Genomic DNA, 20,265 nt, shown 5'->3' on the forward strand with positions numbered 1-20,265 from the left:
CTAAGCAATTGGGATTAAGTAACTTGCTCAAGGTTACACGGCCAGGTATTTCTGCGTGGGTGCTAAGTGTCTGAGCCCGGGATTCAATCTCCAGGTCATCCCGACACTGGAGCTGGTACTCTTACTCGCTGTGCTACCTGTCCACCCCAATCCCATCCCTTTTCAAAAGTGGGTGCTTCCAACTTCCCTCCCCCACAGCCTGCCCTCCCTTGCATCATCCCCCCTCTCATCTCCTACCCCCCCCTACTCTCCTGGAGGGTGAGATACCCTATTTAGTGTGTATTTCCTTCCCTCCTCAAGCCAAATTCAATGGGGATAAGGTTGACCCATTCCCTTTTGCCTTCCTATTCTTCCCCTCCATTGTAACTATTTCCCCTTGCCTCTTCTGTATGAGGTAATTTACCCCATTCTGTCTCTCCCCATCTCCTCTCATTATATTCCTCTCACCTCTTAATTTCACCTTTTAAGTATCATCCCTTCTTGTTAAATTGGTCCTGTGCCCTCTATCTATGTATACCTGTAAACTTATATACACATATTCACATATGTATTCATATGCCCATATACCCTCATATATATATTTCTATTCCCTTCAACTGCTGAGAAAAGTTTCACAAGTTACAATTATTGTTTTTCCATGTAGGAATGTTAATAGTTCAACTTTGATAAGTTCCTTATGATTTCTTTTCCCTGTTTACCTTCTCATGCTTATCTTGCTTTTTGTATCTGAATGTCAGATTTTCTGTTCAACTCTGTTTTTTTCAGCAAGAATGCTTGAAAGTCCTCTATTCCACTGAATGACCATATTTTCCCCTGAAACATGATACTCAGTTTTGCTGGGAAGGTGACTCTTGGTTTTAATCCCAGCTCCTTTGACCTCCGGAATATCATATTCCAAGCCTTTCGATCCTTCAGTGTAGAAGCTGCCAGATCCTGTGTTATCCTGATTGTGTTTCCACAATATTCAAATTGTTTCTTCCTGGCTGCTTGTATTATTCTCTCCTTAATCTGGGAATTCCGGAACCTGGCTATAATATTCCTAAGAGTTTTCCTTTTGGGATCTTTTTTCAGGAGGTGATTGGTGGATTCTTTCAACCTCTGGCCCTCTGATTCTAAAACATCAGGGCAGTTTTCTTTCAGAACTTTCTGGAGGATGATTTCTAGGTTCTTACTTTGATCATGGCTTTCAGGTAGTCCAGTAATTTTTAAATGATCTCTCCTGGATCTATTTTCCAGGTCAGTGGTTTTTCCCATGAGATATTTCACATTGCCTTTTATTCTTTCATTTGTTTGGATCTGTTTAACAGCATCTTGATTTCTCATAAAGTCATTAGCTTCCATTTGCTCCAGTCTAATTCTGAAGCAATGATTCTCCTCATTGAGCTTTTTAGATTCTTTTTCCATCTGGCAAATTTGACTTTTTAAGACATTCTTCTCCTCGTTGCCTTTTTGAGCCTCTTTTGCCATTTGAGTCAGTCTGTTTTTTAAGGTGTTATTTTCCTCAGTCAGGCTGCTGACTCTCATTTCATAATTTTCTTGCACTGTTCTCATTTCTCTTCCCAATTTTTTCTCCACTTCTCTTATCTGCTTCTTAAGGTCCTCTATGTCCTGTAACCAGATCATATTTTCCTTTGAAGCTTTTGGTGCAGGAGTTCTGACTCCACTGTTTTCCTGCTGTTCCATGCTTTGCTCCTTTTTGTCCCCAAAATAGGAGTGTAATGTTGGAATCTTCTGTCTGCTTTGTTTCCTTTGCCTGGTCATGTGCCCCCTCAGTCACTTGACCCCTGGGCTTTTTGCCACAGTAGCACTCTGCTACCAGGCAGGGGAGCTTTCATCCCAAATGCTGGAGTTTTCTCAGTTGTTGGAGGTATCAGATGGGTGTCCTCTCTGAGGTCTCCACAGGCTCTGGCAAGCTGGACACACACCCCAGGCCCTCCACCCTAGACTTCAATCCAGATCCAAGCAGGTTAAATCAAGAGCGTTTACCCTTCAGACTGGTGCTTGGTACCCCTACATTCTGCAGGCCAGGAGCTGAAGTTGCCCCTTGGCGCTGGCTGGCTGTGCCATGGCCTCAGGGGCTTCTTGCCCCAGAGGCAAAAGCCACACACTCCCATTTACTGGTCCCAAAGTCCAGACTGCACTGACCTCTCACTTTGTCCTTTGCATCTGTGTTGATAAATCTGGAAATGGCCACAGCTGCTGCTGATCTGGAGTTCCTCTGGAGTGGCGGCTGGTCATGCCCACGCTGGGGTAAAAGCCTAGGCGTGGGGCTGAGCTAGGCTCCCAGAGCGCTGTACTGGCCGATTCCTGCCGGGCTGTCCTCAGGGGGAGGTTAGCTTCTCTGTGTCATTTTGTGGGTTCTGCAGCTCCAAAGTTTGCTTAGAGTCCCCTTTTTACATGGATTGGGGAAGGTGGAAGCAGGAGCAGTGGGGAGGTCCTGCTTCTGCTCTGCCATCTTGGCTCTGCCCCAGCTTTTTTTGATCTCCTAAAATTGCTGCAGAATATATTCAACTTGCTTAAAGATTTTTATATTTTTTGTTTCCTTATCAGTGGCTTCATTAAAGTATGAATTATTTAGTAGTGGAGTCTTTGGGTCAAAGAGTATAGATATTTTCATCACTTTACATAATTCCAGTTTTCTTTCTAAAATGATTATAGCATTTCACAGCTTCACCAACAGTATATTAGTGTGACTCTCCACTCCCCCTCCAACATTAACAGTTGTCATCTTTTAACATTTTTGCCAATTTGCAAGGTGTGAAGTAGAACCTCAGGGTTTTCTGATTTGCTTATCTCTTATTAGTGATTTGGAGCTTTTTTTCCAATGTGGTTATGAATACTTTGCAGTTCTTTTGAGAACTGTTTGTTCATAACCTTTGAGGAGTGGCTACTACTCTTGTGTGTGTATATACATATCTATATATGTCATATATAGTGTGTGCATGTGTGCATTCATATATCTTGAATACCAAACCCTTATCAGAGAAATTTGACATAAAGATTTTTTTTCCCGTTGACTACTTCGCTTCTTATTCTAGATGCATTAATGTTGTCTGTGCAGAAACTTCATTTTCAAGTTCTTTTCCCTGCTATGTTTACACAAAGTACTGTATAAACATATAATACTATGTTTATGTTCCTTCAGTTATTTTAATTTTTTTAAGGTAGCCCTGTTCCCATCATTTTTGTTTCTTGCACCCCTTATCCCTTCTTTGATATTCTTCCTTTCTCACCTCTCCTTCAGCTAATCTTGTTCTTTAGTTTTAAAATTCTGTTTTATTGTGCCCCTTTCCAAAAGTATTTCACTCTCTTTATTATCCCTCTTCTCTGTTTATTCTGGACTAGAGGTTCCCAAATTTATTTGACTAGTTGCCCCCTTAAAAAAAACATTACTCAGTGCCCTTCTAGGCTTTCTACTATCTACTTTCTTTAACCCTTTAATGATTTTTTTAAAAATGCAGCATTTCAAAAATATATAAAATGTTTTTTAAATGATATATCTTAAATTTAGTAATTTATTGTAAATTTGGTGTTTTTTCCTGCATTGAAATTTTGAAGATGCAATATTGTGTCATGTAACAGTATAGTATCGTATTGTAAACAAGTTATTACACACACACACATTCCTGCTGATGCATACTGAACTCAGCAATGAGCAATTGCTCACCTACCAGCACTTGCCTGTTAAAATTTGTTGGCAGAGTTGACCACTGATTCATCATAACTCAAATTTTGTGTGTTATTTGGAAAATAATGTAATCACTATGACTTTAACTCTGTAACACAACAGACCAAATATGTCTGAATGGCTTTTCAAAATTTTCTTATGTTCCCTTCTTTCCTTAGGCTTCCACTGCCCCTTGTTTTTATTCTACTTCCCCCAGTTGCACCTGAGGCCACTACTTCACCCTGAATCTATGCTTAGACCTTCATTTACTGCTTCTTGACTTGTGTTATCTCATCAGTCTCCTTTTCTCTGTATTTTTCATTCGTTCCTTGCTGGCCCTGAAGAGGACAGGGTGGATTTTGATGTAAACCTATCACATCCTTGGGTCTCCTAGTGCAGGCTCACTGCCAGTAGTGGGGGAGGTAGTAGAAGGCTGCTTAATGAGCTAAGAGTGAATGAGCATCAGTACCTGGATTTTTGTTTTTGTTTTTTGCAATTCTCTTGGATACTAGGTGTCCTAGATCATGGAGATAGTTAAACTTTATCTTTATCTTTGGTGCCTAATTTCTCTTTTGGAGAGATTTGAGAGGTCAAAGAAATTGTCTAGTCTGCCATCTTGTTGCTTACGTGCTGGTATGTATTTTTATGTGGGGAAGTAGAAAGGGTCATAACCAAAATCAACCCTGACACTACTTCATGACTCCCTTAAATAAATCTGGGAAGTTAAAGTCAGGATCATCTTCTTTTCCTGGCACCCTCAGTGTTGAGCAAGTACCTATTGATGGATCCAAATAAGTATTCTTAATATCTCAGGAAAAACAGTGTTATAAGAGCTTGTAATGGAAATGCAAATTTAAAGATCTTCCCTGCCCCTATGCTAAAGTGCACCTGGAGCCTGGGGTGGGAGGCTTGTTTTTCAGTAGATACTTTTTGATTGGCCAGTGGGTCCAGAAGGTTGTTACATTCTCTGAGCCAGGAGAAGGCTATATAAGCCCTGCTGTGTAGCTTTGTTTTGGGGGCTCACTTTGAGAAGTGTTCTGTGATTTGATCTGTATTCTGGGAAGCCGTTGTCCAGGGCCCCCCCGGCTTTGAAAAACCCAGATGTAGAAACCCAGATGTTGACTGGGTATGGATGTAATGGTTGGACAATTTGGAAATCTGTCTACTTGATCTGTTTCTGTCTTGATAATTCTGCCTGTATACTTTGAAGTTCGGGGTGCTGACCTTTTCTCCTGAACAAGGTAAACGATATATGTCTGACTGATTAAAGTAAGCTTGTTAACCCATTTTGAGTTGCTTTCCTTTAACAAAGCAGATCCAAGAACCTGTGGTGGCAGCGACCCTGAAGACGCTTGGGGTGCTTGCTGCTACAGAGCTTCATTCTTTGCTCTATTGTAAATATTTTCTAAAAGTTTAATGTAGTGTATTATCATTTGAAATGATATGTGAATTGAAGGCATCCTTGGTTATATGTATATATTCATACATATACACATAGATAGATAGATAGGTGTGTGTATACAAGCGTGTGTGTATATGTATTTGTTTATAGTTAACAGGCAGATTTTCCCACATAAAAATATTTTCTACAGACCATATGCTTATAAACACACAATTTACTGAAAAATATAGATAATACAGGCTCCCACTGTTTTCATTGTTTGTTGCTGTGAAGGAACATGTTGCCTTGGAGGCTTTTCTCTGACAAGGTGTTTTGTATTCATATGTCAAAATCATACAAGATTTCCTGAAAGATGTAACAACAGAGATACCTCTCAGAATATTAAGATCAAGTCAGGCACAAAACAGGGAGATAGATGCTAACTCAAGATGTTTGAGATCTTCATAGAGAATGTCCTACATAGACTCCAACTGGAAAAGAGATTCCCTATAGATGTTGAGTTCCTATTGATACTCCTGTTTGTTGATGACATTTTGTTCCTTGGATAAAGCTCTGAAATATTTCAGAGCTGCCTAAATGAAACTCATAATTGCTCTAAAGAGTCAAACCCTGCTATACACACTGAAAGAACCAAATGGGTGGAAAATGCTTTTGTTCAGATTATGGAATGTAGTTAGTCCATTGTTGTTGTTTGGTCACTTTCAGTCATGTCCCACACTTTGTGACGGACCCCTTTTAGTGTTTTCTTGGCAAAGATACCGGCGTGGTTTGCCATTTCCTTCTACAGCTCATTTGAGAAAACTGAGGCAAACAGTCTTAAGTGGCTTACCCAGGGTCATGCAGATAGTATCTGAGGCAAGATCCATCAGTCCATATACATTGGAGTCATTAAGCAGATAGTGAGCTGGACCCAGAATAGAATCAATGAATCAATCAGTCAGGCAGGTAATAAGTATTAAACACCTTCTGTGTTTCAGGCACTGTGGCACTGGGGATATAAGTACAAAGAAGAAACAGTCCTTACATAACAAGGAGCTTATGTTCTAATGGGGAAGACAGTGAGTAGATAGACATATACAGCATAAATACATAGTTAATAAATAAATGTGTGTGTGTGTGTGTGTGTGTGTGTGTGTGTGTGTGTGTGTATTTGAGAGGGCAGGCAGTAACTGTTAGGCACATCAGGAAAGTTTTCATGCAGAAAATGGTCTTTGAAGGGGCGGCCAGGTGGCTTAGCGAGTAAGAGCACTGGCTCCAGTGTTGGGATGACCTGGAGATCGAATCCTGGGCTCAGATACTTAGTACCACACCCAGAAATAACTGGCTGTGTAACCTTGAGCAAGTTACTTAACCCCAATTGCAGCTCATAGACCATTTTCTTTTTTTTTTTTTTAAGCATTTTAAAGGAAAAGAGACTTTCTGAGGAGAAGGTAAGGAATGGGGGGGACAGACAGTGCAAGGACATGGAGATGGAAGAGTGAGTGTCGTGAGTGAGGAAAAGAGACCAGTTTACTTGGATCACAGCATTGAGATAGGGGGAGTAATATCTAGCAGGGCTGGAAAAAGTGTCATCATGTATAGTAGAATAAGAGATGATAAAATGGGCTTGTGATTAGGTCAAGGAATGACGGGTGGGCAGCCTAAGTGCTCTTTTGTCATGCTCATTGTGTCACGAAAACATAAGGGAGACCTCTGGCACCCTGTGGTGAAATTTTGGTAGGACATAGATAAGAGCTGCACATGATGGATAGACTTGCATGGATTATGATTTGCAGCTTTGGAGGGAACAACCTAATCACTGCGATCACAACCATTTAAGTGTTAACTATCATTGCCATCTATTTTCATAACTTAAAAAAAAAATAAAATTGAAAGTTACAAATCACTAAGGAATTTAAATATATTTTGAAATATTTCTGAATATAAGGTAAAATATGTAAGTGTCTAAGTAATATGGTATAGTTGTCTAAGTAATGATATATTTTGAAGAATTTTAATATGTATGGTGTATATCAACATTTTAGATGAAGGTAGCTAGCAGGAATTGAACTCTTGAGTCTAGCTGACTCAGTTTTTTGTACTAGCTACTTTCCACCCTTAAGCCAGCCAAAACAAATTGTTGTCATCCCTACTTTTAAACTGTGACAGAATTAAGTTTTATAGTCTTTGTTGTTAGTCTTTTTGTCATTACTAGTCCTGTTATTACCAGTTGTGTAGATGATGAACAATGAAAATCTAAAGGTTACCGGATTAGCGGTGACAAGAAGACTACCAAGAGAAATTTGCAGATGATAATGCAAAAGGACTGTAGTGCTAAGCACTTCATCAATGCCAACTGTAAACTTAAGGTTCCCTTCCCAGTAAAATTGTTAAATTCAATCAATACTTACTAAATTTTCCTGGTTTCTTTAAAAAAAATTTTTTTAAGCTGTTTACATGGATCCCTTGTTTTTATAGTAGTCAAGTCAGGATTTTTCCCATCTAATAGTTTTAGTCTAAGTGTTGTCCCTGAGTTTACCACTTTCTATATTAGTTTTTATAGTTTCTCATTTGTCACATTGCTCTTTAAAGGCAGGGGCCATACATTATTTATAATTTATATTTATTTCCCTTAGTGCCAGTGCATTACAGTTAGTAGTTAATAGGTACTTAATGAAATAAAAAATATTCACCTAGTGCTTACTGAAGTTAGTTAGGTGGCTGAGTAGATAGAGTGCTGGACCTGGAGTTAAGAAGACCTGAGTTCAGTGCAGCCTCAGACACTCAACAGTTGTGTGACACTGGGCAAATCTCTTAACCTCTGTTTGCCTTAATCTTTTGGAGGAGGAAATGGGAAACCACTCTAGAATCTTTGCCAAGAAAACCCCAAATGGGGTCGTGAAATGTCAGACAAAATTACCTTGATTGTGAATTGATGTTGTAAATGATGTTTCCATTGGGGAAACAGTCCCTCAACCAAGGACAATGGTTTGAGTTGACTTGATCATATTAAGCTTATAGAATTGGGGTTAGGGAGGAAGAATGTTTCTTAGGATATGAGAAAATGTTTGACAAGGCTGTGGAGAGGATATCCAGAGAGTTGAGAGTGAATTGAATCATATTTAATCAGCCTTTCCTGAAATAGTTGACCTGGAGAAACAGTCACCAATCGAAGCAGGGTCCTGGGTTGGGAATTTCTCCTGGATGTCACAAAAGCAACACTGGTAGATATGATAGATTGAGAGTAGGAAGTGGAGTGCTTGTTGAATGACAGTATTAATGAATTTTACTTAACATTGTGCTTACATTTATTAGAAGTATGAAAATGGTCCAATTCGGTTTAATAAGAAAAAAGTATAATTCATTTTCAATCCCTCATCTAAATTGTTAATGTAATAAATTAATTTTAAAATTCCTTTTCCATCTTTGTCTCTGACTTGACTTGCATTTCTATCCTTTAGCTTTCTCACTGTTAATTAATTTCCTCACAAACAGTACAGTGATATTATCTTTGTACATTATAGTTGTAAAAATGTGAGGTACAGTACAGTTTATAGTTTACTGTACTTTCTACACTATAATTATAAAATGACCACCTTTTAAATACAAATTATGCTCCTAATGAGTAGCTGTCAAAAATATAGGATTGAATTTTTGGTGTAAAATTAGAAGGGAAGAACGAGATAGTAGGACTCTTGAAAGAATTAATATAATGTAATTGATAGGCTCCTAAGTGGTGAGCAGCCAGTTAAGCCCACTATTGAAATAAAAGTCATATTAAAATCAAGGATTTATATGAAATCCTTGTTCACAGAATCTCATAAGGTCAGAACTAAAGGGACTTAAGTGTTATAATTATGCTATACAGTGTATATATGGCATTTACTGACCAACTTATTCACATAATAAATCATAGTTGTCTATATTTTTATGCCCTAAAATTTTGAAGATTAAATTTTTTTTCAGAAAATCATAATTATAAAGTAGGAAACAGATCCTAAAGGGGGGAGCTTGTATTAAGATAACTGAAATTAACACTGTGTCCTCAAGAAATAAAAGTTTTTGAGATTTCCTTTCCAACAGTACTTCAGAAACACAGATAAAATTACTTCCTGTCTCTCAATTTCCTGTATCCATGGTAACCTCTTTATTACACATTCACTATAGAGGAACCAGTGGGAAGAACACTGTTTCCTGAGTGAACCAGGGCAAAAATTGTGGTAAAAGCGTGGAGTTTATTTAACAAGTCTTGTAACTCATTTAAAAGTAAATGTATTCACCAGTTACATGAGCAACAATAAGATGAACTTCTGTTTCTTGGTAAGATACTTTTTAAAATTTAAATATAGGCAGTATATTTAAAACTTTAATGAATGCAAAAATAAATTATAATGTAGTTAAAAGTCTGTAGTTTATAGGAACCAGCATGATCATATAATGAATTAATATTTTCATATGACTTCATTACAGTCTAATTAGACTTTAATTAGATTATGATCAAAATTATTAAATGATGTGAAAATATGTTATTTTAAACTATAGTGACAGTATCTATATTAATATTTGTTCATTTTAAACTAAGTATATACTTCAAATAGTGAATTGTTACCGGAGAAGTAATAACACTCCTGTTTTTAACTTTTCATGATCTTAATATGCATATTCATGTAGTTAAGTGTAATGTTTTTCATTGTAGCTTTTAATAATAACTAGTGCCTGACCAATAAAAATGATGAATAAACTAAATACAGAATTTGGGGCATAATAAAGGCCATGATTGATTTTTAGAAACTTTGATGAGCATTATTTACAGTATTGCCTTCTCTTTTTATAGCCAAGTCTCATATGAACAGAAAAGCCAAGCAGAGGGCTATGTGTGGGTTACAAATTTCTCTGCCTTGCCTATGACTAGCTCTATTAGGTTTTTCCTTTTTTTTTTTTTAATTGATTCAGAAAGAGATCCTGGAATGTTCATCTGTTTGCCACTTTTGCACTGGGAGACAAATTAACTACTGTAGCTTAGGCCTTTCAAGTATTCCCAAGAATTTTCCTAAAAGTACAGTGCTTTTATATCTGAGTGGGAGTATTATAACCCATGTAAATATAAATGAATTGGTAAATCTTCAGGCTCTTGTGGCACTATATTTGGACAATTCTAGTATTTCATGCGTATACTCAAAAGTTTTTTTTTTTATTTGAAGCAACTGTATTATCTATACTTAAGCCGTAATTTAATAAAATGTTCAGATCCAGGATTATTTGAGGAACTTTCAGCTCTTCATAATTATTATGTATACTCTAATCAGATAGCTTTTGTTCCTAAAGATTATTTGGTGATCTTAACTTCATTTTCTTACTCTGTAAAGAAATTGTCTCACTGTTTTTAGAAGTTGTACCTTCTTTGAAATGATTAAGTCTTCAAACATTTAATCTGACTGACACTAAAATTTTAAAGATATCAGACTCAGCATTTTTTCATCTTGGAAACCTTAAGGGTTTATATCTTGAAGGTAACAATTTAACAAAGGTCCCATCAAATGCTTTTGGTCTTAAAAGCCTTAAAAAATTTAATTTGTCCCATAACCACATTGACTCAATACATCCTTTTGCATTTAAAGAACTAGTCAAGCTGAAATATGTACTGCTGAAAAATGCAAGCAACAAAATGGATTTAGTGGATTTAATAATCTTAAACATATTGTTTTAGGCCATAATGATTGGGAAAATTTAAATTAAAACATGTTTAGATTGTTAGATAACTTAATGTACCTGTAGTTATATAGAGACAATAATCAGCATTGATGGTAATACATTTGAAATGGGGAACTTCATTAAAGATTCTTAATCTGTCATTTAATAATCTTACAGACCTGCATCCTAGAGTTCTTAAATCCTTATCTTCATTGATACATCTTCAAGCCAGTTATAATCCTTGGGACTGTAGCTGCAAATTGTTGAGCCTACGTGACTGGCTAACATCTTTAGCCATTACTCTGAACATCTATTGTCAAAATCCTCCATCAATGCATGGCAGAGCTTGCATTATATTAAGTCGACTGAATTTGCAGATTGCCTTACTTCTCCAACTAATGGATCACCAGCCTGGGCAATAGAATCTCTTCAGATTCATCACAAGACTCTGACATTAATGATGGCCTAGCATAAATTAGCTACATTTGGAAAACATTTTGAAAAGTCTGAAACTGAGAGTATTACCTTCAGAGGAAGAGTTCTGACTTCAACTCCCAATAGATTTTTTCAAGAACATGCTTTTGAGAATCCATCAGAGACAACAACAGTGTTACTGGTACAAATACAGCTTAACCCTGTTAATTTCAGTATGAAAAACAGTAGTGTCCTACCAACCAGTGTTGTCTCTTTAACACAAGAGACAACTTTGATATGTACACAGGAGGTTGAGAAGTTGAATCAGGCCTTTGACATTTTGTTAGTTTTTTTCATTTTAGCTTGTGTTGTGATTATTTTTCTGATCTTTAAGATTATTCAGTTTAATCAGAAACTGAAGACACAAGAAAACTCGGGTGAACACAAACTAGAATACTACAGTTTTTATCAATCAGCTAGGTATAGTGTTACAGAACCACTTTGTGCCAGGGCTCAGAATCCATTAGGAAGAACAGTTATGGAACAAGTTGGACTTCCTAAACAAATAATGCCTGAAAGTCAGGCACAGGTCATCCTGTTTGAACATTCTGCTTTGTAATCATTCATATTCATCTTGACTCTTTGTGTAATATTTGATTTGCCTTAAAAACACATAGCATCTAATAGCAGAAATACACTTTTTTTGGATTCAAGTTATTTCAATGTAGCATTATTAAGCAATGCATAATGGCTTTTTTTGGTGTTACAATGAAATGATACATTGAGTTTCTGATTATTAATGATGTTTTATACTTTAGTAATAGTTCAGTATATAGCAAAATAATGAGTATGTAGTGAGTACTTTCTAAGTATTTATTGATCAATTATAATCAAATTGTCAAACGTAGATGTTATAAATATTTTGCTTCTTATTATCCCTTATTCCATTGTTCATATATAGATTCATGTGAATATTTTCCCTAAAACTTTTTTTTTCATTTTATCAGAAGTTCATACTCTCCTTGTAAATACTTTTTGACTTCTTATTTAGGGGTAAATCATCACAAAAATGACATTAAATAATTTGTAATTGAGTTAGGATTATTATTGACAGTCTTCTGAGGCTGAAGGATTTGTGAAATAAAATCTCTGCAAAGCCATCACTACCAGTATTTTAGTTGGTAATCTAAGAATGCAGAGAAGAACAGAAAGGTATTCTATAGTGGTATTCATTTAGAAGTGGCAAAAATTAGGTACATGAACACATCCACAAAATACGAACACTATTCTTACTCCAGGCCATCTCAAGCCTAACTTTTGGTTATATTAATATTTAGAAACATTTGATTGCTTGTTTTAAGAATTGCTATCTTTATTTTAACTGCCTGTTACATTAAAGGAAAGGAGTGAGTTCTGAACTTTTCTCCCCCCACCCTTTGAAATTGTCTCTGTTGTTAGAGGACTTGGGTTCAAATCCCAACACTGCTTGTATGACCTTGGATTAGTCAGCCTCTCTAGGTCTCATTTTCCTCATCTGTAAAATGGGGGAGTTGGACAAGATAGACTTTGAGGTCCCTTTTACATCTAGAGCTGTGAGCATAGAGTTCTGTGGCCCTTACAAGTCTGATCAAATTTGTGAGATATGCTACTTTTTATAATTCCTTTCCCTTTTGAGCTATATGAAGTATAGAACTAAAAGATTTTAGAGATAAAGTCGTCTTTTTTATAAATCCTTCATGTTTTTGTATAACAAGCAAAGCTATTTATAATTGTTTTAGGTAAAAAAAATTGGACTATGTAAAGGATTATTAAAAAAAAACTGGTATGTATGGGTATTTTATATGTGCTCATTTTATGCTTGAGTTTTCATTAAATAGGAAAATTTTAATCTTGTATACTGAAAAGCTATGGTACCCCTGGTTTTGTGACTGCTCATCAGCTGTCTCTTTTCAAAGCGCCCTAGTGATTTCTCGTTTTTAAAAGTTCTAACTTATGTTAATTATTTCTCCTTTTTTTGTATTCCTCTTGAGAAGTATTTCCTCATTTCAGATTTGTATATAAGCTCAACAGCCAAAGTATGAACAGGCATTACATAATTCTGCATTAAGTCGCCTGAGAAGTCTTCCCCTCCTCATAGTCTTTCTCATTTATTAAAGCTTTGATTGAGTACACAACAAAGAACAAATAATGTTCTAGTTTTTTAGTAGATTGTGTTCCAGAAGGTGATAGTAAAGTAGTATTTTTTCATGGAAATAATCTTAAAGATATTAAAATATAAGCTTCTTACCAGTAGGAATTATTTCTTTCATTGGTTTTTATTCATAGGGCCTAACAATGTTCTTGGAATATAGTAAGCACTTAATAAATCCTTATCAATTGATTGATTAGAAAGATGGTGGTTGAATTTCCAGGATTTCACAAAATTCTCTCTCTCTCTCTCTCTCTCTCTCTCTCTCTCTCTCTCTCTCCCCCCCCCCCCCCAATACCCAATGCTTTCACCACTCACAGGAGTCTTTAATATTAGAAATTTTAGAAATTGTACCTTTGTAATCCTTTTTAGTGAGGCATTTAGATGGCGTACTGGATATTGCACTGTGCCTGGAGTTAGGAAGACCTGAGTCCAAATGCAATGTCAGACTCTTCCTAGCTGGGTGACCCTGGATGAGTCACTTAACCTTTGTTTGCCTTAATCCACTAAAGAAGGAAATGACAAACGACTCCAGTACCTTTGCCAAGAAACCCCCTTGGAAATTATGGTCCGTGGAGGTCACAAAGAGACACAATTGAACAACTGAACAGCAACTTTAAATTCCTGTGGAATAATGATGAGACAGTAACTAATTTTTGTTGGTTTCAACTTATACTTTATGCTTTCCATAAGAGTATATACGTCATGCCTAGAACAATGATTGCCTAGTTATCTAACACAAAGAATTTGACAGACTCTACAGATAAGTCTTCTTGGGAAGATATCTGAAATGTGGGAGGTGCTGCATAGAGGGTAGAGGGACACCATTAAATGGAAGACCCTAAGAATTTGGTGTTGGAGTAGGAGCCCAAAGATCCAAAGTCAGTGACTTTGCCAAGCTGAAGCCTTAACTTATATTTTAAGCATTGTAAAAGTGACCACAGACAAAATTCTGACATTTTCTTAATATTAATAATTCTAGAAAAAGTGGATTTTTATTCTAATTTAGCAAGAGTAAGGCATCAACTACTGTTGATGTTTGTAGAAACAAATCTAAAATAGAATTTCTCAGAATTAAAAATTACCGTGAAAACAGTTTTCCTGTCTTTTTATGTGAAATTATTTAGCACTCTTTTGTCTTTAATAAATGTTTTTCAGATCTCTGATGCTTTTTTTTTCATTCTGTAATGCTTGAATGGAATCCCTTTGAGGGTTTCTAGTCTCATTTCCCTCCCAGTGATTGTCATTAACATGAGATTTATTAGTGTAGTTTTGCATAAAAAGGTGTGTATTCCCATTTAAGACAAAAATATTTTCAGAGTTTGGCTTGGAAAGTACCAGGAAAAGACACTAATTTTCGTTTAAATATATAATTTCTGTTTCTGTGAAAAGTCATGAGTTGGGTCAGTTGCTTGAAAGTATTGTTTTTGTTTTAATGAATTTACTATTCCATCATCACATGTAATTTTACCTTCTATCAAATTATTTTAAGTATTCTGAGGACCATTGGAGTTAAAACCCTTTTTGTTTTTCAGTTATCTTTAGTTTCAGATATAATGAGAGGACCAAAAGTAATTTAGCCAGTGATTGTGATATATTATAAGGTGGTAAAAGTCAGTTGGTTAGAGTCATTTGGGCCAGTTTATAGATTTGATCCTTGAATGACTAGGAATATTGAACAAATACAAAAGTTTGTTTTATAAACACAAACTGCATCCTTATCCTCTACAATGATTTCAAAAATAGATTTCATTTATTTATTTATTTATTTATTTTTGCTTTTTGGAAGGCAATTGGATGGTCACACAGCTAGTTTTTGTGTTAAGTGACTGAGGAGGCCGGATCCGAACCCAGATCCTCCTGACTCCAGCTCCCCTAGTTTCAAAAATACTAGGGAGGGAAGGGTGAGAAAAGAGGATTGGATGAAAATTAAATAAATGTTTTTCTGTCATTTCTAGAAGAATCATTCAAAAAACACACTCCTTCTGTAGGTCAGATAAAGGACTACTGACCATATAAACCTGGTAACATTTTGGTTCACTAGATTTTAAGTGTGTCATGTCTGTAGAGCGCTGTGCAGGGGCTGGGAATGCAGTGATAGATATGACACAGACTTTGCTCTCAAAAGCTTAGAATTTAATACATGGAAACATGCATAGATAACAGTGACATAACATAATTCCAAAGGAGAGTTCCAGGCAAAGCACCTTGAAAACTTTGAGGAAGAAGAGAAGAAAGGCTTCATGGAGCAGCTAGTACATGAATTAACTCTAAAGCAATAGAAAAGCTTGAACAGATAGAAATGGAAAAGGGAGAGACGATCATTTCGGGCATGTTTGGGAGATAGAGCATGAGCAAGTGTGCAGTGGAGTGAGAGGCCCAGTTTGTTTGGAATTTTGAGTATACAAAGGAAGGTTACATGGGATAAAGCTGAAAGTTAGGATGGAGACAGATCATTATCAGGATTTTATCCTTTTTTTAGTAGGCAGTGGCATGCTACTAAAGGTTTTTGAGTAGAGGACTGACATTCAATTTGGCAATTCAAAAAGCATTTTAAAAACGGCTAATTTGTGCCACTCCTTGTCCTATATGATAGAGCTACAAAGAAAAATGAACCTGTACTGGCCACCAAGGAGCTTACATTCTAGTTGAACGATAAAGCATATTTATAGAAAATTGAATACAAAAATCTATACAAAGTAGTTTCTGAGGTGAGTTTAATATGACAGACAGTTTGTTATCAATAAAATGGGAGTTCCAGAAAACACAAGGGAAAGTTAAGGTAGGGTGGGATAGGGACCTGGGAGGAATAGGGCAAGAATAGTGACTGGATATTAGCAAGTGGCAGCCAGAGAAAGGTACTTTACTGTAGGCAGCTGATGCTTGAGTTCTTTATGAAATTGTAGAGCAACAGATTGTCGGGGCAGCCAGGTGGCGCAGTGAGTAAGAGCACTGGCCCCGGAGGAGACCCGGGATCGGTTCCGGCCTCAGATGCTTAACACCCACAGAAAATAACTGGCCGTGTAACCTTGAGCAAGTTACTTAACCCCAATAGCTTAAAAAAAGAGAGAGAGAGAAGAGGGAGAGGGGGAGGGAGAGAGAGAGAAATTGTCATGCACTTCATAGTAGTAATAGTGTTGATTTGATGCCAGTCTTTGAGCTGGAGACAAAAAAAGGGAGTGGGAGATATGTGTAGCAAGTCCCTGTTCCTACCAGATGGTAATGGCAGGGATCTTTGAAATATGAGGTCTCACTGGTTACAGAGGGTGGGGCATTTTTGAAGTGATATTCCTCAAAACCTAAGAAAGGTCATGTCTTTCCCAGGGGCACACAGTGTTGGGTAGATTTCTTCCCTGGGTAATGGTGGGAGCTTGGACTTGGGATCTAGGAGACAGGGGCATTTGGTCCTGGGCTAGTGTTGAATATGGAAGAATATGGTTGGCAGAGCAGGTAATGCCTGATGATGACATCTTGAGGCAGCATGGCTGTTGGTGTAGTGTTAGAATTGGAGTCAAAAAGACTTGAGTTTAGTCTTTACTTAATTCTTAGCTCTGTTACCCTAAACAAATTAACCATGTGCAGCCTCGGTTTCCTCATCTGTAAATTAGGGATAATAATAACAATAATTTCATGAGGATCAAATGAGATAATACAATGTAAAGGGCTTTACAAACTCAAAAGCAATATAGAAAAATGAGTATGATGCAGTGATACACAGAATGATTATCTGAGCAGCAGTGTGAGAATGGATTGAAGTGGGGGCAAATGGATTGACTGGGGGCAAAAAGAGCAATTAGGAAGCTCTTAGGTGGGAACACATCTGAGATCCTGAACTAGAATGGTAGTGGTGAGGAGGGGTCAGATGCAAAAAATAGAGAAAGAATTGATGGAATTTGGAGATGTGGAGAAAGGGAAGAGATGATTCAGAGTTTAGGATAGGAAAGTGTTAAGAATTTTAAGATCTTGTATTCAGTCCTATTAACTCTATTCAAGCTATCAGATTCAGAACTAGAACATTTTTATCATTTTTCAAATTTTAAACAGAAAATGTTTTGTCATTGTTTTCCAAAATTACCATTGTTTCCTGAATTGTGATTCAGAATATGACAGTTTTAAACCTGAAGAAATATATTTTAAGAGATTTTTTATGAACATGTTTAAAGAACTCAAGTTTCTGTTTTTAAAACATGATTTTTCTCGATAAGGCCTTAGTTTCACTTCTTGTCTCATTTTCCTTTCTATTTTTTTTTTCTTCCAGAGTCATCCAGGATAAATTCTGTGGCATCATTAACATTTCAGTTGAAGGTCTACATGATGTCATGACAGAAGATCCTGAAACAGGAACTTATAGAGAGTGAGCACACTAATGAATTTCACTGGGTTCTTGTTAATGTTTAAATCTATGCCATATTATTTCTTTTGGTAAGAGGGGGGATAGCTTTATAAAGACAGTAGAGTAATTTTGTTTGATGAATTTCCTGTTACCTTTAAATTTTTTGCTGAAATATGATGAAATACTTTAAAAAGTCATTCTCCATATTTCTTAATAAATAGATATTTTTTATTTGGATGCCTAGCAGACCATTTAATACAGTATTCTGAATTCTACTTCTTTAAGTTCAGTTACACAATATTGGATATCAGATTTTTATATTTTTCAATGATATGTATATAATAACATGTAAATATACACACATATGTACACACATTTAATTATGTGTGGACTCATTGTGAGGATGATTTCTGGTTTGTAGGATCCTGGAATAAGTGAGCCAAAAGAAGCCTAGTCTTCACTTTCCCATCTGGCACATCTGTAATCTCGTGAGGAGTCCACATTAGATCTTGGACAGATTGTGTCCTCTTCTGAGCAAGATGGCCTAGAAAACTCCAAACCTCACTTCACAGAAAAATTCCACTGAAACATTTCACTTTTTTGAAAGATATCCCATCTGTGACTTCCAACTTCAATTCTAGTTTTGCCATCTTGATAGCTTTTCCACGTCCAACCTGGCTCATGGTCATTCAGCCTTGGTTCTTTCTCCAGCTTCCTAGTTTATCTTGTTCTAGCCCCTAACCTGGTTTTGCCTAGCTCCCAGTTTGGACTGTAGCATTGCTTTTCACTTTACCCAACCAAGTGTCTACATAAGCCCTAGAAAGACTGTTGATCCACATATTTCCTTTTGTTACCTTAAACCTCTTAGTCATGTTTCTGAATAATAATTATCACCAAGCCGTCTTCAGGTTCTGGCAAACCCAACCCAGCTCCCATTGGCTGTTAGTATTGGGGTTAGTGTAAGTTTTTGTTTTGAAGGAAATGTAGTATTTAGATTGGTAAAATGAAAGAGAAAAGAGAGAGAAATCAGAGATAGTGAAAGTGAGCTGGTTTGGGAGGATAATGTTGTGGTCCAGGCTGAGAAAGGGGGTATTGGACTTCCATGGTGACAATAGGAGTGAAGTAGTAATGAAAATCAAAAGATAACAAGATTTCTTTTCTAGATAATATAAAAAGCCTTAAAGTCAGGACATCTGGGTTCTAGCCTATTATATGTCTAAACCGTGTTCTTTCTCCTGTCTTTCCTCATTCCATTCCTTATGCCTGGAATACCCTTCTCCCTCTTGTTGAATTCCTATGTATCTTTTAATGCCACCTTATTCATCAAGCCTTGCCTGCACTGCAGGTAATTCCGCGCTGCTGATAATTGTCTTTTCCTCTGAATCTCCATTACGTGTTGTTTTGCATCTCTCTGAAACACTTATATTTTGTGTATTATAGTTTTTTGTGCATGTATCTTATTTCCTTCCTAGATTCAGTTGTATGAGGGCAGGCACTATATCTTATTTAGCACAGTGTTCTGTACACTGTAGGCTTTTAATAAATGTGTATTGAACTTAATAGAATAGACCCAGTTTTAAATAGTTTGGGTTAATCACTAAATTTATCTGTCTTGGTTCTCTCATCTGTGAAAATGGATGAGGCCTGAGTCAGAAGTCCTTCCAGCTCTGAACTTCTTTCTTTCTTTCTTTTTTGCTTTATGGAGGGGGGAGAGTAGGGTAGGGCAATTGGGGTTAAGTGACTTGCCCAAGGTCACATGACTAGTTTTGTGTTAAGTATCTGAGTCTGGATTTTAACTCAGGTCCTCCTGACTCCAGAGCTGGTCCTCTATTCACTGTGCCACCTAGCCGCCCCTGAACTTCTTTCTGTGAACAAACAATACATGGTAGCTTACTGGATTTGGAATTTAGAAGATATTAGCCAGATCAAAATAAAAGAAAAAATACTGAGTTACTTAGAGAATTCCATTTTTTAACTTCCTCTTCCTGTTTATTCATAGATTTAAAAAGGACAGTCTTTCCTGGTTTTTTAAAATTCTCAATTGTTCTCCCAATTTAGAATGAATTAATGCTAAGGAAGAAAACTTTTTTTTTTTTTTGCACCAGTAGAAGAAGATACTGCTGTTTAGCTGAACCATCCCTTTTGTAATCTGTGATGAACAGTTTGCTTAAGTGATTATTCCCAGTTTCTTTGAGTGACTTTCTTTAAAAATCTCTTTAACAATCTCTTTCACACCCTTAACCTGAAATGTATGGAAACTCAAGAACTATTATTAACTATTGTGATTTCTGGATGCTCATGTGAGAGCTCAACACTCAAGTGAGAGCTCAACACTCAAGACTGATTCTAGTTCTAAATAACTAGAATATTGGCAAGGAAATTTTCTGGTTATACTGTATAACCAGTTTACAAGACCCTTTTTACAAGATTGTATGGTAATAGTCTCATACTGAAATTTATATTTTAAAGTTGTAGTTTTGTGATTAAATTTTTACATACTTTCATAGAAGCATTTTTCTCTCAAAAAGTTTAAATTTAAATCTTTGTTTATAAGCAATTAACCATTTTATGTTATGCTTATGAATGTTCCT

At 36.4% G+C, this 20,265-nt stretch overlaps 2 protein-coding genes across 3 annotated transcripts in view; both read left to right on the forward strand.

Annotated features, from left to right (window-relative positions):
- Positions 1-20,265, forward strand: part of IPO11 (importin 11) — a 230,997-nt gene that overhangs the window by 177,550 nt on the left and 33,182 nt on the right. For both annotated transcript variants that reach the window (XM_069096384.1, XM_069096383.1), the window contains one exon: positions 17,600-17,695. In XM_069096384.1, the coding sequence (XP_068952485.1) occupies positions 17,600-17,695 (96 nt within the window). The remainder of the gene's footprint in view (positions 1-17,599; positions 17,696-20,265) is intronic.
- On the forward strand, positions 9,392-14,505 carry LRRC70 (leucine rich repeat containing 70). The gene is given in 8 exon segments (XM_069096386.1): positions 9,392-10,232; positions 10,235-10,395; positions 10,397-10,460; positions 10,462-10,702; positions 10,705-10,834; positions 10,836-10,865; positions 10,867-11,081; positions 11,084-14,505. Coding segments are annotated over 8 exon segments (1,869 nt in total). The 5' UTR covers positions 9,392-9,893; the 3' UTR covers positions 11,773-14,505.

This window comes from Petaurus breviceps, unplaced genomic scaffold, assembly GCF_028583685.1.
Source record: "Petaurus breviceps papuanus isolate PSGF00001 unplaced genomic scaffold, PetGlider_PUasm1.0 229, whole genome shotgun sequence".
Lineage (NCBI taxonomy): Eukaryota > Metazoa > Chordata > Mammalia > Diprotodontia > Petauridae > Petaurus > Petaurus breviceps.